The following is a 25,524-nucleotide window of genomic DNA, read 5'->3' as shown; positions in this document are numbered from 1 at the left end:
GCAAGAAACTAGAGTTAAAATTGGATATATTTACTGCTGTAAAGATCTTTATTACATGCATCATTAAATGCAGGAAGCGGATAAAGAATTATACACCACAAGTGATGTAAAAGTAGTGCTGTCAGTCAATTTAAAAAACAATCTAATTAATTATAGGTTCTGTAATCAATTATCTGCCAAATATCGCATATCACTGCCATCGGGCCAAAACCTCCTATCTCCAAAAATCACCACTTTCCAGGGAACACTGCACTTCTCAATCAGTTTTAATGTTGAATTATGATAGTCTTGGTCTTTTTGACACTTCTTAGTGGTTTAAAATGAGTAACAACCCACTGACAGTTGTAAAGCGGGACAAATGAAAATGATTCATGAAAAAAATTTAAATGATAAAAAATGGAGATAAGAGGTTTTGGACCAAGGCCAGCTATAAGTTGAAAATTGAGAAATACTGTAGGTAGACAAAGTAATAATAATAACAATAAAACAATCAGAATGGCCATGCTTCTGAATGCCATCAAAACCTTTTATTAGCTTTTGAAACAAAAAAAGTGGAAACCGAAGGCAGACTTTCCACTTACTAGTCAATCTGGGATGGTGTTAATCTGTGGAATATGAATGTTATCTATAACTTTATAAAAGTTAAGAGCACAGAGAATTTTTTGCACGTGTTCCAGTTGAAGTTACAAAGCTACTCTAGCCAGTTGTGTGATAGCATCCAAAATGATTAATCGGCATAAATTTTTAGTTGTATTTTTTACCCCTGTGATTAATCAATCAAAATGAATTTTGCATTCAAAAGCAGTTTATATTGGCTTAAAGTTCAATGTTAAGCTGATTAAATGAGGTGCTACTATTTACATTTGAGTTATAAATAAAAACATTTGTTTAATAAAATAACTAAAACTAAATATTTGTTCATTATGTAGGACTACTGGTCATTTAACTTGCTAAATTAAGAGTATCCTGCTTTTTTTTTTTTAATTTGGCCCTCTGGCAGTGACAAAAAATTATGTGGCCCTTTGAGTAACCAAAGTTGCCCATCCCTGGCCTTGGGATTTGGTCACACCACACTGGCACAGTCGGACCACGCTCAAGTCCAGACTGTGGCTCCTTCTCCCTCCATCTGCCGTCATTGTTTCTGACTATATCAGCTGTCTTTATCTATAATAAAAGCACACCAACTAGATGGCCATCCATTTATCTTTCCTCAGAGGCTCAAACATGTTTCGTATGCTTTTTTCATTTAAAGTCTTCTTACCATTAGCCCTGCCACATTTTGGAGGGAAAAAGGCAGACCTTGCCCAGTCATACATGCTGCTAGCAGTGGCAAAAAGTTCCATCCAGAGTTCATTTCAAAGCAGTGTAAATTTTGCCACTGTATCAAATTTCAGTCTTAGGCTTAAGGATAAAATGTCCAAAAGTTCTAGTCACATTTTAGCCATTTCTACCATTATAGTTATAGTCAACAAGAACTCAAACACATTTTTTGTCCAGTTTTAGACAATAAAAAGTTATTACATTTTAGTCAAAACTTTTTTTGTCAAAACATTTATTTTCTTCCCTGAATCTGGTACAAAATCAAACTTTTCTATGCACTCTGCAAAACCTGAGATCTCTACCTTCTACAGCAAAGAGGCAGGGAGCTACAGATACGTGGTGTATTGATAGATTTACCCACAGCGGAGAAATATCATTAACTTTAAATGTCCAATGAAAACTACATTGCAATTTAGTCTTGTTTAAGTGTCCTATACAAAGAACTAAACTTACATTTCACCTGAGTTTTTGTCATTACAGATCTATTTTTAGTTTGTTTACTTTATTTAATCAACAATCGTGCCTTTTATATGCATGTTGAACAAAGAAACACACTAGATTTATAGAGTTTTCAATGCCGACTGCCATTTTGGGAAACGCACTCTGGGCAGTGATGCCATCTCGCTTTCCTTTTTACAGCTTTTAGACTGAACTCATCTCAGTCTACTTTACAGCAATTCTTCTTCATTGTCCTCCTCACTTAAAACTGTACTCAGGCTTGAAATTTGAAAGGTTTTAAAGATGAAACATCACTGGAAGGGTAGTGGTGTTGCATGACTGCATTGTTCTTCATCCTGAAAACCGTTTACATTTCAAACCTGACTGCAGGCTGAATATAAGTGAGAACACTCTGTAAATCCAGCACTACATCGCTGCCTAAATCCACCTCACACTTAATTCTTGTGTTCATCTCTACCTTATAATGTACACAAAGTGAGTGCAACCTGATATTACTAAGTAAATACCAGCAGCGTTACTGTCAGGTGCAACCAAAGCTGCTCTTGGCTGATTTTGTAAACATTTAATGCATTTAGGGGTCTTCAACTCATCGAGGCCCCTTTTTTTATCTCAGTCCTGTGCCTCCTTAAAACCTGTTTGTCCCCATATTGTTTTCTTGACACTTTTTCTTCCACCCCCCCTTCTCTTCTTCCTCCTCTTACTTCTCCTTTTCGATTGTCTGTTGCTCACTGTAGTCTGGCCCAGTACTGACCCAGGTTATGACTCATGCTCTGCTGCTCAGTTCCTGGTACCTGGACTGGCACCGAAACGCCAGGGGATATGAGCCCTGGGAGGAACAGACAACAGAACTGTGAGTCAGAAAAAAACAGGTCAGCTCAGCGTGAATGTCAGTAAGCAGACAGAGATAACAGACAGATAGAGGTAGGTGTTTATGTCCGTGTTAGCTCACCGGTGTTGGAATTGCCTGAGGATGGGGTCTGCAGGTGAGGGGAGGAGTACGCCGAGGAGTCAAAGCTGCGGGGGGCAGAGGGGGAGGGAGGTAACATGCAGGAGTAGGAGGAGGCCGACTGAGGAGGAATGGACTGAGAGAAGAAGAAAGAGAAGATTAGACTCATAATGAAATGGAATTAAAGGATAATGCTCATTAGAAAGTGACTGCACCATGCTCATTTTGAGACCATGATAGCACTTAACCACAAGGTGGTGCTATAGTCACACTGCATTCCAGTAAAGTGCAGCACAAATCCTGTGTTTTTCATATGTTAATAATGACAAATATTCTAATCTTTACTTTTTAGAAGATGATTTTTAAACCTGAATCAAGACTAAAAAAAAAAACAATACTGATTCCAGCAACAAGAACTCAAACATGAGGAACCCAGCATCCAATCTAGGGAAATTTCTTGCTTTTAATACCCAGAAACTGGCAGTGAACTTCTGCATGTCCTCTAAATTGCACAAATAAGTTGAGGTATTTAGTTCATGCAGGACACAGAAGTCACACAGCCAGCTGTAATCAGCTGATGGCCAGCTAATCCTAATTATCCCCTCCTAGCTCCCACAGCCAATCAAACTTCTTTCTCTCAATACCGCAGTAATTCTGCTGCTGCTGCTGGCAAAGCTTAACCTCCTGCACCCCAGCCTCCTCCTTTGTAGCACAAAGCTTATTACATTCTTATTATCAGATTCATGTTACTATGGATTCATTGCTTTTGAACTAATTTTATTATATTTAATATGCATCATCATAAACGTATCTATCCATACGTGGGAACTATGCTGTTTGACTAATCCAGGGAGTATTTTTTTAAACAGAGCCTTCACCACCAAATATAAATTCTCACTGCTCCTGTCATTGTTTTCTTTTGCTGTTAATACTTTCATTATTTAAATCTGATTCAGAGCTATAACTTAATTTAAAGCCACAGAAGAGTTTCAGACAATTTCTATACAATAATGTTATCTAACTTTACTTGTTTGTCTTATTGCTGAAATTAAAGTAGGTCTACAAAGATATTTAATCGCTTTCTCACAACAGTATTGTTAAATTGCATTATATGTTTAGTGAATGTTTTCAAACAAAAAATAGCAGGTTACTAAAAAGCTATTTTGAATTTTTGCATGCAGAAAATATTAAATATGCAGTCCTTGGAACAGGTTTTGCCGTATTTCCTGCAGAGGAGCATGTCTCTAACAGTCATGCATACAAAAGTAAAACTGGTGTCATTTAAGTGTAAATCTAAGAGAGCGTGTCCTGACCACTTCTGACAAAAAAAAGGCTTCCTGTTGTGGTTTAAATATTAAAAATGTACTACTGATGACCCCCCCAAATAATGCCTCAGCCTGTAGTGACCCCCTGATTTTTCAGTTCATCACACATTGTTCAGCTTGATAGACTCTGACTGATAAACGCTGTGATGATGTCTTTTTGAAAATAAAAGCAGAACCGAACTATGTAGAGATGACTTTTCTCTATGGAGTGTGCTCTGCCCTTAGCGATGCAAATGAAGCCCAAAAGTTGGCAATCTTTAGTGAGACTACTTTGCTTGCCAGTAATACAATTACACTAAATAAGAGTCTAGACTTGAGGGATTGTTTTTGACATCAACTTTTTTGCCTATTTAAAGAAAGTAAATTTCTAAACTTCAAATCACTTCTTGTCCACATTTTTTCAGATTTTCCTCTTACTTTGTGCTATACATATATCAACCTATCTTGCTGTTTTATATTATTATTATATAATTTTTCATTGTATCATTATTACAATTATGGTTTAAAATTATAGGAAATTTATGGTGGCTTTAGTAGTTCAGTCTGTAAGGATTTGGGTTAGGGAACTGAAGCACCACCAGTTCAAGACTAAGTCTTGAAATTGGTCTAGTAGCTGTCCTCTCTGTGCTTAGTATGTTCAACAACACAATGTAAAAAATGTTCCCTTATTCTTATTATTTTTATAGTTGCAAGTATTTGAGCTATTACATGATTAGTAATTTGTTGTGGACATGATTAATAATATTAAATTGTTTGATAAATGGGCTTAAAATGATATAAAAATAACACATTGTTTACATTAATAGCAGCTGCAGTTCTCATTTTCTAATGTGCCTGATTCTAATCCTGCATTTTTCATAGCCCTGACATTAAAAAGCGTATAACCCTGTTCTGCTGTGTGACGATGACCTGCTTTGCTAAAGTTTGGGATGTGCTGATGATGAATGATGAATGTCCAACCTGGACTCCAGATGAGAAAACTGACAGAGAGCTGTAGCTGGGCAGGGACGACTCAGCCTGACTCAACATGGACCCTGGAGAGAGAGAGAGAGAGAGAGAGAGAGAGAGAGAGAGAGAGAGAGAGAGAGAGAGAGAGAGAGAGAGAGAGAGAGAGAGAGAGAGAGAGAGAGAGAGAGAGAGAGAGAGAGAGAGAGAGAGAGAGAGAGAGAGAGAGAGACATATACATGTGTGATGAAAGCATCTTGCAGTGGAAATGTTGTAATATAGATGTGCTCTAATCATAGACTGGAAGAAGTACTGGGTAAAGCCTGAGTGACATCAGCTGTTGGTTACTGAAGGAGGCCTTTGAAGCCAATCGGTGGTGGTAAAGATACTGAAAACTCTGCGTTAAACAAACTTTTGATCAACCTAGAAATAAACAAAGACTCGGAGCTGAGGCAGGATTAACCTCTTGACAAACAGCTACACTTTGCTAGAATTATAAAAAAATTTACATCAGTACAGTGTGTGCCTAACCTGACATGCCAGATAGATTTGTTTCACACATCCATCTGGAAAACCTACTAAGCGTTTTGGAAAAGGGCAAAGGCTTCGAAAAACTTAGAGTGTGAATGGATGAGCAATCTGTTACATCTTTACGGGCCAATCAGAGCAACAAAACACGTGACATAGCCGGAACCGAGGTGCGCATGCGCAGCTACCGAGGAATAACGTGAACCATGGTGACTGTAGACATGTCAGTGCATGACTTTTGTAGTTTTTTAAAGAAAACAACTCACTGCTGTCCTTTGTTCTTCTTTTAACAAAGAAATGTTGTCAAGTTCTGATAAAACTGGCACTTTAGCAGCATCCATGCTAATGTTTTCCACCATGACGGCACCGGCCTCTTGTTGCTGCTTGCTTACGTCATGACTCTGCCATGCCTGAAAGTACTGCCGTTGTTGATTGGTCCTGTCACTTTCTAACTGGGCCCAAATGGTTCAGACGGGAGCTTTGCAAGATGGATTTGCCAGTGAGAAACAGGGAAACAGGTGGATCCATCTGCTTTGCAAGGTTAATGTGTGCCCATAAAGACTCAAACTTTCAAACTACAATAACTTTCTGCTGTAAAAATCTGCATCTTAACATGGGTGTGTATGTGACCTCAGGTGCTTCTGCAGCCAGCCTCTAGTGGACACTTTTAGAACTGCAGTTTTCTGCACTTCCACACTTGCTTCATAGTTCAACCATGTAGGTTGCTGCAAAGCTCGAATGGAGAAACTTTTATGGCTCTAATCTTCAGAGGATTTCTGAAGAGAGGTTCTTATCTTTAATGAAAACTAACAAAATTAGGAAAATCATGGGGCGGGGCATGACCTGGGGGTTCGGTTGCACCCCAGAAGTGCAGACACTGGGTACAAGTCTGGCCTGTGGCGCCCCTCCTGCATAACATTCTTCATTCTATCATACCTGTGGCCCACTCTATCCACTATACTTTCTCTATAATAAGCAGAAAAAGCCCCAAAACAAAATCCTTTAAAAAAGAACTAGCTCAAGCTGCTTTATAAGTTTGCAAATCTAGCTGAAATAAAATAGAAGATAAGAAATATGTATGTCTGTGTCATATTATTTCCTTCACAGGCCAATGACACCTCACATGACTGTGGTTTTTGTGTCACCATGTTGGCAGGGTAAAATTTGAGTATTTCTCTTTCTTTTTTCAGTTTTTTGCTATTCTTTTGTGTTTTATGGCAAAAAATCAAATGGCTAAATGCAGCCTAATTTAAAGTAAGCTGTCCAAAAACCTAAATTAATCATAGCAGCCATGAAGCTCCTGTGAAGATTTTATAGCTGGTTATAAAAGGGAATCAGTTGAAGGCTGGTTCCACTTTATGACCTAAAAAAGCAAAAAAGACCATGGGCAGGAAGATTGATTATTACTTGAGAGTTATTTTTAATGTCTGAAACTAATACCATGGGGGAGGTCAAACAAGATTTCGAGCACAGTGAAAAACAGATGCTTTTTTGACATTCCTTACAGCAACTGTTAACAATGAGCAATCCACTTGAATGGAAAACAGCAGAATGAAATATATACATAAGAAGAATGGTAAAGAGATATGATCTACTGCTTTGTACCGAGGAAGCGCCAAAATCAACCCAAGCCAAGAGTTTCTTAAATGAGCTAAAATTATCTAAAGCTGAACTGAAACTGAAAATAGAAAGTCAAAACAAGTACAAATTAATGAAAACTTCTGAACCATAGTAGTCAAAACTCATAACTTTTTATGTTAGTACTTTATTTTTAGTGGGCTCTAATTACCTGGTATTTGTATAGTAATAAAGGGAAATGATCTTGTAGTAAGTTGGCATTTTACCAAGTAATAACTCGAAAATATATTAATTTAAAGAAGTACTTATCTACTAATAGTGTATTCATTATCAAGTAACTTCTCAAAATATTGTTGCAATTCTCTGGTTATTAGGTGGTATTTGGCCCTAACCCTACCCCCTTACCCTAACCCCCAAATTCTAACCTAACCCTCGTAATATTGTGGCAGTTCTCTGGTATCAAGTAATTCCTTAGAAATAAAGGGTGAGTTTTCTATAAAAATTGCTTGGTAATTTCTTTATTGCTTGGCAATTTCTAGATTTTGGCCCACTTTATTAAAGTGAGCCCTTCCTAAATAATTTTCAAGTAATTTTTAGGGTTAGATAAGGGGTTAGGCATTTGGGTAAGGTTACGATTAGCATGTTACTTTTACTAAATAATTACCGATAAGAATATTACTAAGTAAATACTATTATTACCATATTTACGAGTTATTACTTAGTAAAATGCCACCTTATCATTAGGTAGTTACCACCTTATTCTTGAGAAAATTACTAAATAATTTCACATTTTCCTATGAAATTATTAGGTAATTAGGACCCACCAAAATAAAGTGCTACTGTTGTAGGTCTTATATAATGTCACTATGTGTGGACTGTAATGATTTTGTAGCAGAGTTGTTCCCCGAGCTTACCTGAGCTGCTGCCGTGCTGCTGATGGTAGACGGATGTGTTGAAGGAGGTGGTCAAAGGGGCTTGGCTCTGTGAACAGGAAGTCACGCCTCCTGACCTCCTTTGATTGCGCAGCTTCTCCTCCCTCCTCCACTTGGCTCTTCGGTTTGAGAACCACACCTGCCAATTAAATATTTCTCCTAATGACTTTCTCAAACATGCATGGTAAAGACTGAATTTTATAAAAAGCACAAAAGCTCTTTTACCTGTATCCTGGCCTCAGGTAGATCGATCTTATTGGCCAATCTCTCCCGTGCAAAGACATCTGGGTAATGTGTCCTTTCAAACTCTGTTGAAGATATTAACTAATGTCAGACACACAGTGTGAGCTGTAATCGAGGATGACAGGACTACTGGAGAGCAGCTCGTCCGATAACCCTTGCTGCGGGCTGTTAGCATATTTTGCATTAATCTGTGCATCTGTCCTTTTAAGTGAATGGAAAAATTCAATCTTCACACGGATGAAAATGCAAATGACCTTTAATGACACTAATTATTTGAATATTACAATTATAATTAATCTGCATGTTGGATCATCACCGCTTAAAATGAGCATAGCTAATTATCTTGCCAGGGAGTACACAAATTCAGGAAGCTGAGATGTATCCTTACAACCATATTTTAAAATATTTATCTGTTGCACTTTGTATCAAATATTTATCATTATGGAACACGCAGAAAGTTCAAATGAAAGGATTCAAGTTGAGGAGCTGCCTAAGCACTCAGGATGGCTCAAACTCAGCCAGACAAGTCCTTCATTTTGGATTTAAATTTTTCTTTCAATCCATTTATCTGTGCTTTGTTTAAAATCAATTTCTGCTTGGATTAAAGTAGAGGCTCAGAGGCTTGAATTACATAAAATCATGACTCAGCAAAATAGGGCCTTATAAAACATTAGGGACCTATTTTATTACCATATTAAAGCACTTGATTTACTCATAATGAATTCCACATCACCAATAATGTTGTGATGATAAGCACAAGCCCCTATTCTACATACTGGTGTTTTTGCATGTCATATATTAATATATATGTATGGCTAATATAACGAGGGATCTGGGACCCCCTAAGAAGGGCTCCAAAGATCTCCAAAGGGGGTTGTGAGGCTTTTTCTGCTCTGAAGTTGACAAAATTAGATTTGCAGACATTAACACACTTATTAAAATCTCTCTTGTTAAGTAAAGCATGTGTAGGCCTATTTTGTCAGGAATGAATCTACAAAACAATTAAAATCAAGGTTGATTCTTGACAAAAACATTTCACCTTTTTTCATGAAGATCTCTGCAGACTGCAGGGAAAAAGATTGAGAACCACTGCTTTATATCCCAATTATATGAAGCCTTTTAATTCAGTTTGAATTTAAACACTTTTAATAATATTCACACAGAATTAGGAAGGTCTGCTTTTAGTGCCAAACACTTGGAATTAGCTCCAGAAACATTTCAACTGGCCAAATTATTTCAACTCACACAACTGCGAGTTTTAATTTTGGATTAATTGATTTTTTTATGCACTGCTTTGCATTTTAATGTCTTAATATTTGTTCATTTGGAAATTCTCTGGTAATAAGGTGGTATTTTACTCTAACCCAGTGAGCCCTCCCTTCAAATATCTAAGAAGAGCTGTACCCCCCCCACCACCACCACCACCACCACCACCCCCACAACCCACAAGAAAAGAAGGGACTTATTACTGCCAAAAATACAGGTCAAATTGAATTGTTTTCAACATTTAAAGCAAAAAAAAAAAAAACCTGCCAAAAACACAAGTGGTATTACCAGAAGACTTTGGTATGAACCATCCATGTGTTCTATCATGATTTTAGATAGAAAGACTCTTGTGTCCCCGAAATCTCTGGTGCACCCCCAAGAGGTCCTGAGGCCCAGGTTGGGAACCAAGGCTCTAACCCTTCAAAATGATCCTAACACTAACCCTTGTAATATTGTGGCAAATCTCTGGTAATTAGGTGGTATTTTGTCCTAACCCCATCACTGGTAATAGTGTGGCAAATCTCTGATAGTAAGGTGGTATTTTGCTCTAACCCTAACACTGGTAATATTGTGGCAAATCTCTGGTAAATAGGTGGTATTTTGCCTTAACCCTAACACTGGTAATATTGTGGCAGTTCTCTGGTAATTAGGTGGTATTTTGCCCTAACCCTAACACTGGTAATATTGTGGCAAATCTCTGGTAAACAGGTGGTATTTTGCCTCAACCCTAACACTGTTAATATTGTGGCAAATCTCTGGTAATTAGGTGGTATTTTGCCTTACCCCTAACACTGGTTATATTGTGGCAGATCTCTGGTAATAAGACGGTATTTTGCCCAAAGCCTAACACTGGTAATATTGTGGCAGATCTCTGGTAATAAGACGGTATTTTGCCCTAAGCCTAACACTGGTAATATTGTGGAAAATCTCTAGTAATTAGGTGGTATTTTTGCCCTAACCCTAACACTGGTAATATTGTGGCAAATCTCTGTTAAATAGGTGGTATTTTGCCTTAACCCTAACAGTGGTAATATTGTGGCAAATCTCTACTAATAAGGTGATATTTTGCCTTAACCCTAACAGTGGTAATATTGTGGCAAATCTCTGGTAAATAGGTGGTATTTTGCCTTAATCCTAACACTGGTAATATTGTGGCAAATCTCTACTAATAAGGTGGTATTTTGCCTTAACCCTAACACTGGTAATATTGTGGCAGTTCTCTGGTAATTAGGTGGTATTTTGCCCTAACCCTAACACTGGTAATATTGTGGCAGTTCTCTGGTAATTAGGTGGTATTTTGCCCTAACCCTAACACTGGTAATATTGTGGCAAATCTCTGTTAAATAGGTGGTATTTTTCCTTAACCCTAACACTGGTAATATTGTGGCAAATCTCTGGTAATTAGGTGGTATTTTGCCCTAAGCCTAACACTGGTTATATTGTGGCAAATCTCTGGTAATTAGGTGGTATTTTTTCCTAAGCCTAACACTGGTAATAGTGTGGCAAATCTCTGGTAAATAGGTGGTATTTTGCCCTGAGAATAAGAACTGGTAATAGTGTGGCAAATCTCTGGTAAATAGGTGGTATTTTGTCCTAACCCTAACACTGGTAATACTGTGTCAAATCTCTGGTAATTAGGTGGTATTTTTCCCCCACCCATACTGTTGTAGTATTGTGGCAGTTCTCTGGTAATCAGGTGTTTTTTTGTTAGTCCTACCCCCTTACCCTAACCCTTATAATATTGTGGCAGTTTTGTTGTCAGGTGGTCTTTAACAAGTAAAGAATAAGTTGCTTGATAATCTTTTTTTTTGCCCTCTAAATTAAAGTGAGTACTTCCTGAATTATTTTCAAGAAATTTTCAGGGTTAGGATCAGGGGTTAGAAGGTCAGGGTAATTGACAGAGAGTTGCTACAATATCATGAGGAGTTACAAGATAATCAGTACATTATTATTATGTTAATACTTCCTTAATACTGACATATTTCTGGTTATCACTTGATATAAATGCCACTTTATTACAAAGTAATTACCACCTTATTCTTGAGAAATGTTTTCTCTTTAATTGCCATGTTGTACACCTTAGCACCACTGAAAATGTCCTTCAATGTGCCTTCTGAGGATTTAAATAAATTAATAATGATGATGATGAATATAATTAAACAGCAAGACTCTATGCAACATTATGTTGTGTTCCTGCTGTGGCTTTGGCTTGTACTCACTTTTTTTCTCCTGAAAATCACCATTTTTTGGGGAAAAACACACTGAGGACTTTGTATCAATGACAGATTCTGTATAAAAGTATCATTTCTCATTGTGTCACTTCATCTATAGTTGACATTATTGTTGTTGACAATGGTAACAAGAATATGGCGACAGTCTAAGTCACCCTAATGAACTGTGAAGTTTCGTGTCTGTTAATGAAGACATCTTCGTCTGCGCTCACAATGCTTAACATCAGTGTCAATTAAATGTCAACGCAGAAACAAAAACAAAAATCAATTTAAAACATCAGAAATAACATCTGAAATGGCAGCAGGATAGTTGGCTGTGCTTGTTCGGCGTTGTATAGATGACTTCATTTACGCAATACAAACATGATTAATTAATAAATATGGCATAATGACAAAAACGATGGCTTCATAAATTAAGTCTGTCCAACAAATTGCTCTAATTGGCCGGGTTATAATTGGCGTCTATGTCAACACATGATTGTTATTGTGCTTCGGCCGTGCACCGAGGTCAGCGTACCTCATTAATGTCATTTTGCACAGAGTGACCACAGTGATACACTTCCACTCGGCTGCACAGTGGACATTGCGTCCTGATTTAGCTCAAGGGGCCCTGCTGCAGCCATATCCAGTCAAGGGTGCCCGTGTGATTCCTCTCAGCCGATATGAAGCTACGAGGGCCAGAGCTCAGTGCACAACATAGCCTCTGTAATGATGCATTATCGAGAACGCTGCTGGAGGCGCTTTGGAGCACATTGGGAATATTTGTGGGGGAATTGCATCCGGAAGTGATTGTTTAAAAATAATGATATATCTGGTGTTTAGTGCATCAAAAACCAGGCATAAAAAAACTGTTAAAGAAACAGATTTTTTAGTTTAATGTCTGTAATTTCTTGTTTTTCCCCACACGTTTGACCAAAAAGCTACAAAAAAAGAAAAAAAACAAAAAAGAGTAAAGACTAAGACCCAATAACAAAGGTGTTGGTAGGGGGGAAAAGCAGCAGGACAAAGCTGCGTCATGACACACTCCTGGAGGGCAGTGATTGGCTCAGAGAGGAAGAGAGCTAGAGAGAGAGCTTGATGTGCGTGCGCCAAGTGGCCTGACCTTTCTCCAGAGCCTCGATCTGCTCCTGCGTGAAGCTCGTCCTGTTCCTCTGCAGCTTCCTCTTCAGCTGCAGCCTCAGTTGCGACTCTTCGCCATCGTCCCTGTCCACCGGCACTCCTCCTCCTACTCCTCCTCGACCTGCTACCCCTCCTCCTCCGCCCACCTCTCCCCCCATGCTGCCCTCTGTGTCCAGCAGACAGCCGTCAGACACTGGCAGGGAAGGTGACAAAAGAGACGTGGGAGTGTCAGAAGAAAAATATTACAAGAAAAGTACTTTTAACTGATGATCAATGAGTTTGGGCATACGTTTAGACCCCCCCTCTTCTCACCTGTGCTGTGTTGCGTCTGAACACCAGTGGGGTCATGGTACCAGTTGTTAGGCCCGCTCCAGTTTGAGCCACTCTGCAGGTTCAGCATGGTTAACTTCTCATACATACTACGAGAATCCCAACCACCATGAAGAGGAAATAAAGGCCTTGTTTCCTGTCACCTTCGACTCCTTCAATCCTTTCTGGAGGGGGCAGGAGGAGGAGGAAAAGAAGAAGGAGGGGTTCATATCGCATGAGTTCACACATGGTCGGCATTGTGGTGAATTAGCCTCATGATGACAGACAGAAATGGAGTTAGTTACACGGCCGCTGTCGTAGCGCATGTGTGTTATACATTGGTACGCTAGTATACCATTGGGAGCTTAAGTACATTAGAAGCCACTCTGAAAGCTATGACATTTATTATGCTACTTGCTTTTAGAGCTATCTTTGCTGGTAAGCAGCACCAGCATGCACATACACACGTTTGCATGAAAAGACACAAACGTGACATCGCACTCACACAGAAGCAGCGAACAAAATGACCACAAAACACAGCCAAGCCAATATTTCACCTCTGTCTTCATAAATAGGAGCAGATACAACCATAACATCATCGTTTTAATTGTTAAATATATGACTAAGTCAGAGATTGACAAAAAATTTTCTTTTCCATCTGATTGAATCTTTTTTTTTTCTCCTGTAAGAGTCAGAGTGACAAATTTGAAACCTAGTGGAGCAGCATGATGTCAAAAGTCAACCTTCACCCAATTTCAAGAAGAAGCTGCAGGAACCACATTTAATTTTCAGTGAAATTTCAGGAATTATGCCGACACTGGCAGTAAAGTAACTTGGATTGGATGCTGTAAGCCTCCACCAAACTCAACATCTCAGAAATGATCCCCGAACACAATATACAAGTAAAAGATCTGCATTTTAGCAAACTTACCAAGTGTCCAGGTGTTATGATGCGAGTGGTCCTGCGTGTTACTTTCCTCCTCCGTGGAACCTTTATTCCCCTGTTCCCCCCGTGTCCCTTGTTCTCCAGCTTTGTTGACAACAACTGTGTGTGCGTAAAGGAGAGAGTAGCAGAGAGATGGAGAGAGTTAGACAGGGTGAGAGAGAGTGAAAGAGGGAGAGGGGGGGCTCTGGAGAGAAATGCGTCTGCGGGCACTCTTGTCCTCCAAGCGATGGAGGGAGAGAGAGAGAGAGAGAGCGAGAGAGAGAGAGAGAGAGAGAGAGAGAGAGAGAGAGAGAGAGAGAGAGAAAGAGGGAGCCACCGAGGGGTGACAAAGTGAGTCAACATCAGTGTCAAGTTTGAACTTAATGCCAGCGAGAGGAGGAGGGGAGGCCGAGAGAGGGGAGCATAAAGCCATGATAATGGAGAGATAGTAGATGATAAATACATGATGGGATTCAATTTTCAGCATAAATTGCACAAAAAATAGTGGTAATAAATGGCACTAAAAAGTGCCAATTTATAACTCAGAAATATGAGAAGCAAAGACAACAAATACACTTAAAGTTTATGTTACAAGGAAAAGACTTTTTATTTAATATCCTCACTTTCCTGTGACTTAAACAAGAGGGCCAAGACTGTACTGTAAAATACTGCCTTTAACAACTCAACACATAACCAGGTAATGAAAGCTTTGATTGGAAATTACTATGATTATAATTAAACTTTAATTGAACTAATTTGACAGAAGCATTTTAAAAATAATGGGTAAAATATCAAAGTTAAAATGATTAGACATGTGTTTTGGAGGGCATTTTCAAACCCTTGTCTAAAGGCTTCACAATGTCAAGGGGGTCTTGACCCCCAATTTGGTAATATTGAAAAACAATATCAATAAATAATTTTTAATGATTTCATCCTTGAGTTACTGGCTTGAAAAAATTGGGCAATGTGTTAAAAACAGTGATTGTAACTGCATTCAGGATCAGATTTGTGTTTTATTGCCAAGTACATTTTTAAAAACATGGAATTTGACTTCTTGTTTGGTGCAAAACAGTTAACAGGAAGAATAAAAAATATTAAGAGGCTAATAAAAACAAATGGCTAGACTCAAATAGATCGTGATTTAAAAAAGGATTTAGTAGCAAAATAAAAATATAAATTACAATGTAAACATTACAAAGAGTATGCAAAAAGGTGCAAAAAGGAGAGACTGCACAGATGTGCAGCTTATAGTGCATTTTTTCTGGATGACTTTTCACTTCTAAAGTACCAAAACGAAGAAGTGAAAAAATATTTCTTAGAAAGATAAGTACTTTCATTCAGTAGGTAATGAAAACAAATAGTGATATTTTGATGATTTTTAAGCTTACGATTGGGTAAATAAAAACAATAACTAGGGCTGTCAAAAGATTAACATTTTCAATAACAATTAATCTCAGGATTTCTGTTGTTAATTGTGATTAATCGCACCCTTGCTATTGATTTTAAAATTCAACAACTTTGCATTCAGAATTGTTCTTATGTCATTTTAGATTCTCCACCATCTTAAACTGCTTTTATAGGTAGTTTTAAGCTTATGTCATAAACTTAACCACTGAAAAAAAGAAGTTGTTATGGATCGGAAAGCAAATAAGGGAAAGGAAGAAAGGTCAATGTTTAGTAACACAATGGGGTGAGCTGTAGTGGCTTAACCAAAGTGTGCTGAAAAGGACAATAAATCATGTGATTTATCGCAACTGAAATAATTAGTGCACTTATCGTGATTGTAGTTAATCTTGACAGACCTAAACATGAAGTTTAGTAAGATTTTTACTTACATATGTTTTGATAATCAAAATAGCACCCAGAACAGAATAACTTGATTTCCTTAAAATGTAATGTTTCTATCAAGCTAAATTATCCTCAAAGCTTTACAAATGAATGCCAAGACTTAGATTGTTTATATCTGACAGTAAATCAGTATCTATCATGTACTGATAATTTCTCTACCCAGAAAAAGCAACAACATATTGAAAGTATAATAACCTACTATTATTACCTACATTTTCTCTTTTTAGCAAACAAATTTACAAAACAAAATTAAATTATTCTCTGTCACACATCATATGCCACTTTTTTGTATTTTAGAACTATTTTTGTATTATTTTATTTTTTGCATTGTCATAAACAAAGTGTAATTGAGTGTCAGACCTGCCTCTACTCCAAAAGAAACTAAGGATCCTCAGAGAGAGATTGAAGATTATGGCATAAACTTAAGCATGGAAAAAGGAACTTGTAATGGATGGAAAAGGAAATAAGGGTAACAGTTGAAAGGTAAATGTTTGATTTCAAAGGGTGCAGATGACTTTGACTTGTCCACTAAGCTAACTGTGAGCTTTTTAGAGTGAAATGAGACATTAGGGAGTAGTGGTGTGTTATTTTACACCACTGTGGCTGCAGGGAGATGCTGCAGTAGCTTAACCACAGTGTGCTGAAAGGGACAATTAAACATGCAGTTCATGTAATCTAAAAAAATTAAAGCACTAATTATGGATTTTCAACAGGCTGGTGCTAAACTGCTGATGCTGCGTTTGAAAATGATGAATAATGCAAGTATGAAAAATGTGGAATAAAATAGAAAAAACTTGCACCACAGTGCTAATGCTGTATCTGAGGATAAGTACAGTTTAAAAAAATAAAAGATACGCTAACTCAGTAACTAATGCAAAAACCACCACACCACACCAATGATATCAAAGTTATTTTCTGAAATTTGTTTAAAATTAAATTTTAAATTAAATGAATGAATCAATAATCAAGGCCCTATTGATCCTCTAATTCATTAATCAAATTCTTGTGTCAGGCCTATTAAAGCGTGAATTGTTTGTATTCGATATCACACTTATGTGGAGTAAATGATCCATCTCTAGCAGCAGTTTAAAGACCTTCTGTAAACATTTTTGTTTGTGCGTAAAGTTCAGCATACAGACTAGAGCATCTTTTCCCAGATCACCTGTGTATTGTTCCCTGGCTACAGAGGTATTGTTCTCCTGCTGTAACACACGGGGCCTTACAGCTGTAGGACAACAAACAAAGGCATTGTCTGGCCCCAGAGCCCCTCACAGAAACCCTGGCCGATAGACACACAAGGTTTGAAGTGAGGCGTAAGTAATGACGCAGGTATGACGGTATGTATGGTCGAGTCAAAGAGCCAGAGCAGAGCAGGGTTTAAATATATCTCTTTGCAGAGGAGAAGAGAGAGATGGAAGATGGAGGCAGGAAGGCGGAGGAGAGAGATAGAGGGAGTGAAGAGGAAGTATGTGACTTTGGGGTGGGTGTAGGGGCTTGGGGATGGGGAGGGTGCCAGCTTGTTTTATTTCCGGTTGACAAGACTTTGCGCTCCCTTTCTCTCTGTCGCTCCCTCTCTCTTTCATACTCTGCTATTCTTTCTCCGCTGCCCCCGTTGCTCCGTCTCCCCCTCCTCCTCCTCTTTCTCTGTTACTTTCCTCCGAGACGTGCCTTGGAGAAACGAAAGGACTTGACAAGTTCAAAGGTAAAAAGGAAGAAGAACGGCAGTGGAGGAAGCATTCAGATGTTTCAGCTGAAGTAAAAAAAATCACACAATGAAAATACTGGATCCTAAATCCAATCCTGCTTCCTATATAAGTACACCAAACTGCACTTTAAGCACAATAAATTAGCACTTATTGTCCAGACTGATTACGCATCATTATCACTGGATCTTTGGGCAGTACTGTATTTAAATTGCTGCAGGTGGAGCTTCTTAAAAGCTCCTGTGAGGAGATTTTAACTGGTTATGAAACAGACTGAAATTCACAAGGATGCTTCTTCGTGACCCACAAAAGCAAGTAAGACCATCAGCAACAAGACTGATCATTTCGATAGGTTTATTTTTAATGCTGATAACAGCTGTCGCAGTGTAGGTGTCAGATAAAGGAAAAGTTTTTTTCATTACATTAACTAGAATGAAAACTCTCAACAAGTGTTGAGATTTATCGTTGCACTTGTAAAATACTTGTATACCTACAGGACAAGTTCAGCAAAGGAGTCACCAAAATTGCTGCAATCCACAGGAGCTTTAAGCTACTTTATCTAATGTTGGGAAGGTCAGTAGAGATGCAACAGTTGACTCAAACTGAAAATGTGGAATTTATTGGTAAATACAGAGTGTCTAAATTCCAACACCAAGGGGCTCTCAGTCACAACAATAACAAAAGATGATTAGTAGGGAGCGCAGAAGGTCGAGTGGTTTAAGTGGCTCTCTTCCCTGTTTCTGAGTCTATCCACTGTCCTTCCTCCATCAAATAAAGGCATGAAAAGGCCCAAAGTAAATCTTAAAAAAAAAAAAAAAAAAAGATGATTAGCAGAGTACAGTTTTGATATTTGTTAGTTCCCTTGTCTGACACCACCCCCTTTAAAAAAACTAGAAACAGTCCATTTTAAACTGATGTTCTGGTCTGTTAAGTAGGCCTTAAGAGGCATCATCAGCATCAATTCAAGTCTGTTTCATAACAAGCCAAAAGCCCTCACAATAGTTTTGAAAACTTCATAAACCACATATACATCAAATATAATGTCCATTAGTCTGAGTAACATTTTAGTAATCTTTACTCTTTCAAGTTTTAGTCTAGATTTAGATGACAAAAACTCCTAAACATTTTAGTTGATTTAAGACTTGAGCACATTATGAACTTACTGCCACCTTTTATTTCCCAGACAAGCATTTAAGACTCTTTCAAAACAGCTCCACAACTCACTTCTGGGTTCATTTAAGTAACATTAATTTATACAAAGGTGTTTCAATGGAAACACCTTTGCATGTTGCTGGTCCGCTCTGAGAGCACCGACCTCGACCCATGGAGGGGCTGAAGCGCAAGAGACTCTCTCTTCATTATTACATTAATTTATATTTTAGCCATCTATAAGTATGGTATGGAAGCCCTTAGAGTAGAATGAGTAACAGTGGTCTATTAAAATAGGCCAAAATAGAGAGTAAGGTCTAGACCTGCCCACATTGTGAAGTGTCTTGAGATAACTTTGATTATGAATTGGCACTAAAATCAAAGATTGTTTGGTTGATAGGAGGACATGCATCCATGCATTTAATGTTTCTCATTTTTTCCTATGTTGACAAGTAAATTTTAGTTATTTCCTTGATATCGTGTTTAATTTTTCTCAATATCTTTTGAGGGCTTCTGTATATCATAGACTTTTTTCTACTTTTTTGCGTTGTTATTATGCTGAATAAAATACCCTGTGATAATAGGTGATGTCATTTTATGTGTGTAATACACCTTTTTATGTCCATGTGGTCATGCTAGACCGACCCACAAAACAGTCTGGCTGCTGACCACAGCTCTCAGGGGCTTAAATTAAAAGTAAAAACCTGAGCTGCAAACCCTTATCACAAATAAAGCTGAATAAATAGTCTGCCTACAAAAACAAAGCTTAACTCTATTAACACACACTAATGCAGCCAAAGTAGCAAAGGCTAAAGCTAACAGAGCTACATATGTAATAGGTAATGTAGCTAAAGCTAACAAAGCTACGTTGGCTATTGCTGCGTTCGCTAAATCTAGACCTTTTTAAAAGTAGTTATGTGAACAGTGGCTCACTTTAGCTTTGTTGGCTTCAGCTACAGCTAACAATGCTACACCACCTTACGGAGTAACATTGTCTGTGTAGCTAGCACAGCTATGTTAGCTTAAACTAAAGTTAACACAAGTAAAGCAAGCCATGGTTTTAGTAACTCACAATAAGTGAAATGGGGATTACCTGAGTGCAGAGTGTTGAATAAAGACACCTGTGTCTGTAAGGTCCAGTCACTGGTTTATCGGTATTCCTGGCTACCATTACACCATGAAGACAAAAGCACTCACAGAAACTCAGAGAAAAGGTTTTTAAAAAGTATAAGTCAGGGGACGGATACAAACAAATTCCAAGGCACTGGACATCCCCTGGAGTTCAGTTAAATTAATCATCAAGAAATGGAAGGAATATGGCACATGTGTAAATCTCCCTAAATCAGGTCGTCCTCACAAACTGAGTGACTGTGCAAGAAGGAGACTAGTGAGAGAGGCCACCAAGACAACTATGACTACTCTGAAGGAGTTACAAGCTTCAGCAGATGAGATAGGGGAGTGCATACAACAGCTGCTGCCCAGGGTTCGTCACCAGTCAAAGCTTTATGGGAGAGTGGCAAAGAGAAATCCACTTTTGAAGAAAACACATTCAGTCTCAACTAGAGTTTGCTAGAAGGTGAAGTGGTGCAGTGGGATAAAGTTCTTTGGTCTGACGAGACCAAAATGCCAAAAACGCCTTACACTACACATGACCACAAACACACCATCCCCACTGTGAGGCACGGTGGTGGCAGCATCATGCTGTGGGGATACTTCTCAGAAACCAGCCCTGAAAGGCTTGTGAAGGTAAAGGGTAAAATGAATCCAGCAAAAATACAGGAAAATTCTGGAGGACAATCTTATTCAGTCTGCAAGAGAACTATACTGCTTGGGAGAAATTTAAGTTTTTCCAGCAGGACAATGACCCAAAGCAGTCAAAGTGGTAGTCAAAGCCAAGACCTCAAACCAAAAGAGAATTTGTTGCTGGACTTCAAAAGTTTGCTGTGACAGAGCTTGAGTGGTTTTGCAAAGAAGAATTGATTAAAATTGCAGTGTCAATATGTGCAAGCCTGATTGATACCTATCCAGCCAGTCCAAAGCCAAAGGTGCAACTACTAGATACACTCTAAACCCAAGTACGTTGACTTTACTAAACAACCACGTGGAAACCCGTTGCCCTAAACCGTTTAAGTTTTAATTTGCCATGGAACAAAATAAGTTGAGTTGTGTTAGCATAGAACTCTAACTGGATGTGATGGGTATTGCTCAGCACAGTTACTTTTTGCTGAAAGAAAGCATTTAACTTACGTGGATGTAAATCTGAGGTATTTCTAACTAAACAACTTATACAGTGCAAAGTACTGTACATTCAAATACTGCCATCTCACATTAAACTACTGTGGCAATGTCAGGTGCCTTATGGCCATCATGGAGCAATGTGAGAGGTACAGTGTCAACATATGACCCAAGCCCAAAGTCTGCAGCCCTTCCATTATCATAAAACATAGATTGCCACAGTCAGCAAGAGACCAACTTAGCAGACAACTACAATCATGGTGCAGATTCATAATGGCAGTGGGCAGAGCTTGGATCAACTGACTCTCTACAGTTAGATTAACACTGAATGGATTAACACGGTCAGATAACTCCAACACTGAAGGATATTTACTCTGAATGGAGTTAATATTACACTTTAAGTCTTAAAATCAACATTCAAATGTTTAACCCTTTTCTTCCCCATCACAGAAAAACAACATCATAAGTCATCTCTTCTTAACATGTTGTGAGAACCAAAAAATGATCAGACTATTGCAAACAACTATTATTTAGTATTTACACCCTGCTCCACAAAACATACCAGAACATGTGATGATAACAAGAGAAAGCTTAGGCGAAACAAAACTGGGTTTACAGTGTACTGACTTGAGGAGGCCAAATAGTCACTTACTTTACATGTTTTTATTGTATAGACATTATTGGTTTTCTATTTTCTAAATCAATACACGTGTGTAAAATCCAAAGGGGTGAATACACAGTCATTGTATGAGATTTTTTCTGTGAGTAAGATCCTACCCTGCAAATTAGCAAGTAACTTTATCTGTAAAAAACTGTTTTAATTACTGATTTAATTTGGTAAACAATAAATGTAAGGTTGCAATTTTAGATACAAAGAACTGGAACTTATGCTTTGTGGTTCTTGAGCAAATTTTTCAAAATGGGTGAAAAGGAAAAGATCAAAGGGCAAGCAGAAATAACTAAAGTTTCTGTGAGTAATGTAAAATTTAACCTAAAAATGTGGTCTTAAGACACACCCTCCTTTTTTAGCTGGTTTCCTCTTCTGTTTATCTTTTATTCAAAAACTCCCCCCTGCCATCTTATTGTGTTCCAGTTGTTGGAATGTGGCTTAACCTATGTGATCCCTATGTGCTGCTGAGTGTAATAATGTGTGTGTGATGGTGTGTGTGTGAGAGAGAGACGGCGCGTGCTTCGCTGCAAAGATTCATGTAGCTCCAGGACATGCATTTTTTTTAGTGCATCTTGTTAGTTCATTCCTGTCACCTCTCTCTCTCCCTCTCTCTCCCTCTCGCTCGCCATCCCTCGCTTTTTCAGCGCTGGAGGGGGGGATGGGAAAGGGGGGTGGAGGGGGGCGGCGGCGGTGGAGGCAGTCACCATGGTTACCGTGCCACGACAAATATTCATCAAGTCGTTAAAATAAAAACAAACGGGAGTGCATTATAATTGCTCTTACTGACTGGCTCCTATAATGCGTTCATATATTATGAAGCAGAGTGGAAGGGGCTCGCACACAAAAACCCACTGCAGTGATTAAAAAAAGTTAATATCTGCTGATCAAACACATCCAACACAAACATACTGACATATATTCAAACTTTATGTGTCCAACTTTATTTTCCTTTACCTGTTTATGGAATTCCCTATGAGTACTTTCGTGAGTCTCCCCTCCTTTTTCTCTTTGTCCCTCCATCTCTCGCTCTTCCTCTACTGTTGTGTAGCCTCAGGCGATACTGTGATGTGTCCTCCCTCTGTCCCTCCCTCCCTCTCCCTCTCTCTCTGTCCCTGTCACCTTCAATTGCTCTGTGAAACTAGACACACGGCCTGGGGCAGGGAGGCAGGGAGGGAGGGAGAGAGGGAGGGAGGCAGGGAAGAGAGGAAAACAGAGAAGGAAAAAGAGAGACAGACAGCTCTATAGACAGAAGGAATAAACATTTGGTGTCATGTAAGAGAAAATATTGGATAACCTCTGTCCTGATGTGTGGCACACTATAAAAAACTGTCAAATCTGGTGTTCAATTTTCACAAAAAAAACATTAATAAAATTAAGAAATAGACGATTCAAATACAAACAGAGCCAAATTAGGGCAATATTTGATCTTTGACCTAGCCTGAGCTTTCATGTCTTTATAGCAGTGCTAACGTGTCTAAATCAGGATAACGTGGATCCTAAGCATGTCGGACCAAGTTGTTTCCTTTTAACCGATACCTGTTAAACTGGTTTACTTCTTTTCAAGGAACATGGAGCACTCCCCTTTCACATAAGCACTTGATTAAGCTTCTGTGGAAATTCAAAATAAGCAAAGGTGTTCAAAAGAGAGTCAAGCCAACAGAAGAATGACTTGAGGAATAATGCAAAACACATGGTCAAATAGGATGAATGTCTAAATAAATTTTGATTGTCGTGTTTTCAACATTGAATTGCTCAAATAAATCAGAAACTTGTCAAGGGATCTAACTGGATTCATCTGATTGGTAGCATCTCAAGGGTACCATTTTATTAAACTAATTGACTTTAAATAGGTCTTTAATATCTTATGATGCTGGATTCACATGGGAAGACTTATCCAGGTACAGATAGTCTAAATCAGTGGTTCTTAGCTGGTCCAGCTAAGAAGTTTCTTTTGTAAAGTCAAAATAAGCTTGTTTAAAAAGTGTATCATTACATAAGCCCTGGGAACACACACATTTTATTTAACTCTGTATTAAATGAAAAGATATAAAATTGATGGACATATGTCCACTTAGGGCTTCTGGACATCATAGACTTTTTGCTCATTTTCTTTTCCAGGCACACATTTGGACTTCTTGCCACATTTTTTTTTTCGCACAAATTCCCGACTAATTTAAACATGTCTACTGCCCACTTTTTGGTCCCACCCTTCCAGTTCTGAACCACTATTTTAAAGGATCTGCATCCATGCACAAGTAAATTTCAGATATTCTCCTGAGATCTTGATTATTATTATTTTTATATCTTTGAATAAAAAATGCTTTTTTACCATGCCCACTAAGGGCTTACATACATTATAGAAAGCTCAGGATAACTTATTCATTGTAATTACTTTGTTCGATTTTATACTATGTTAGCGCTTATCTGTTGTTTTATTGTATTCGTTTTTATCTGTAAAGTGACCTTGAGTGTTTAAAAAGGCACTCATAAATAAAATGTATTATTATCATTAGCATTATTATTATTATTACTGTTAGATGCTTTGTTACTATTTTTTTTCCACACATAAACTGACAACCCATTGAAACAGCAACAAGTCCATTTTGGGTCCAAACCCATCAGTTTAGGGCCACTGGCCTAAATGATCATATCAGTTTTGAAGTTGGATTTACATACTTTTAACCATTCATATGTACATATGGAAGGATCTGCATCCATGGAACTTTATTTTTCTAATTACCTCTACCCCTGAAGTAGTTTACAGTTATTTTCTTGCAATACTGATTCATCACTTCTCATTATTATGGGTTAAACTTGCTTTTCCCATATCTGCTTAGGGCTTCTGTACTTTTTGCCTAATTTTTTTCCAGGCTCACATTCCCGACCAATTGAAACAGCTCTGCAACCCATTTTGGGTCAATACCCTCAGTTGAGAACCACTGATCTAAATGATGATATCAATTTAAATTAGCTGCTTTTTTAGACACTCTTTGGTACTTTATTGAAGCCCTGTGGGAACCTGCATCCATGCATTTTAATTTACTTAGTTTTCTCATGATGATGAAAATATCAGTAATTTTCTTGTGACTTTGATTAATTTTTCTAATTATGTCTTAAGATAACATCACTGGTCTTCCTGTAATAAGTTTATTTCAGTCATTTTCTCAAGACATTAACTAAGAAAAAAAGCAGAATTTTCATTCTTTTCAAGCCGAAATCTTGAGAATGCAAGTTAAAATTTGCTTTATATCACAGGAATACCGAGTAAAATAAAGTTTTGGGATACATGTCCCCTTCAGCCTTCCATACCAGTACCACTGTACTTTTAATGTAGGCTATTTCTTGCGAGTCGTTGATAGGATTCAGTTGTTATTGCCTATATTGTCTCAAATAAACTTAAATAAGACATCTAATAAATCAGAATATGGTAGCAGCAGTAGCTCCATGATCCTTTTACTGCTCCAGTCCGTTATAATTCATTAAAAACAGAAACTGACTGGATGTAACTCGGTCGACTTACCCATGTCTAGTAGTACTGAGACGTGTAAAATCGTTAGTGGGAGATAGTTTGATATAAAAGGGATCGCAAAGGCGATCGGATCTTTGAAACACATGAAAAGCTTAACCAAAGTGGAAGAAAAATGTCGGGATTTACAGGGAAAAAGAGGAAAGCACATTTTACCTGTGACCATATCAAGGAGAATCTGATTTGTCCGCGGCAACATTCGTTGAATTTGATTGGCTCAGGTAGATGTGGAGGGCGGGATCAGAGTTTTGATTTGCTGAAAACAGT

The 25,524-nt window shown here is 38.1% G+C and overlaps 1 protein-coding gene across 1 annotated transcript; it reads right to left on the bottom strand.

The window, feature by feature from the left end:
- Positions 1-2,504: 2,504 nt before the first annotated feature.
- Positions 2,505-25,386, bottom strand: pax10 (paired box 10). The gene is made up of 9 exons (XM_041816418.1): positions 25,252-25,386; positions 14,133-14,246; positions 13,205-13,386; positions 12,876-13,085; positions 8,259-8,341; positions 8,016-8,172; positions 5,011-5,084; positions 2,729-2,861; positions 2,505-2,605 (listed from the first exon to the last, which is right to left on the bottom strand). Exons 3-9 carry the CDS (start codon positions 13,308-13,310, stop codon positions 2,505-2,507), a joined length of 864 nt encoding a protein of 287 aa, XP_041672352.1. The 5' UTR covers positions 13,311-13,386; positions 14,133-14,246; positions 25,252-25,386.
- Between the last annotated feature and the right edge of the window lie 138 nt (positions 25,387-25,524).

This window comes from Cheilinus undulatus, linkage group 20 (genome assembly GCF_018320785.1).
Source record: "Cheilinus undulatus linkage group 20, ASM1832078v1, whole genome shotgun sequence".
Taxonomy (NCBI): domain Eukaryota; kingdom Metazoa; phylum Chordata; class Actinopteri; order Labriformes; family Labridae; genus Cheilinus; species Cheilinus undulatus.
Note: the sequence above shows the minus strand (reverse complement) of the source record. Positions and strands in the feature narration are given on the sequence as shown.

Excerpts from the sequence above, each read along its gene's own strand:
- pax10 (XM_041816418.1), bottom strand. The coding sequence starts at position 13,310 with ATGTATGAGAAGTTAACCATGCTGAACCTGCAGAGTGGCTCAAACTGG. Across the intron at positions 8,342-12,875 it reads GATCGAGGCTCTGGAGAAAG|AGTTTGAAAGGACACATTAC; the intron begins GTCAGGCCACTT and ends TATCTTCAACAG. Across the intron at positions 2,862-5,010 it reads TTTTCTCATCTGGAGTCCAG|TCCATTCCTCCTCAGTCGGC; the intron begins GTTGGACATTCA and ends TTCTTCTCTCAG.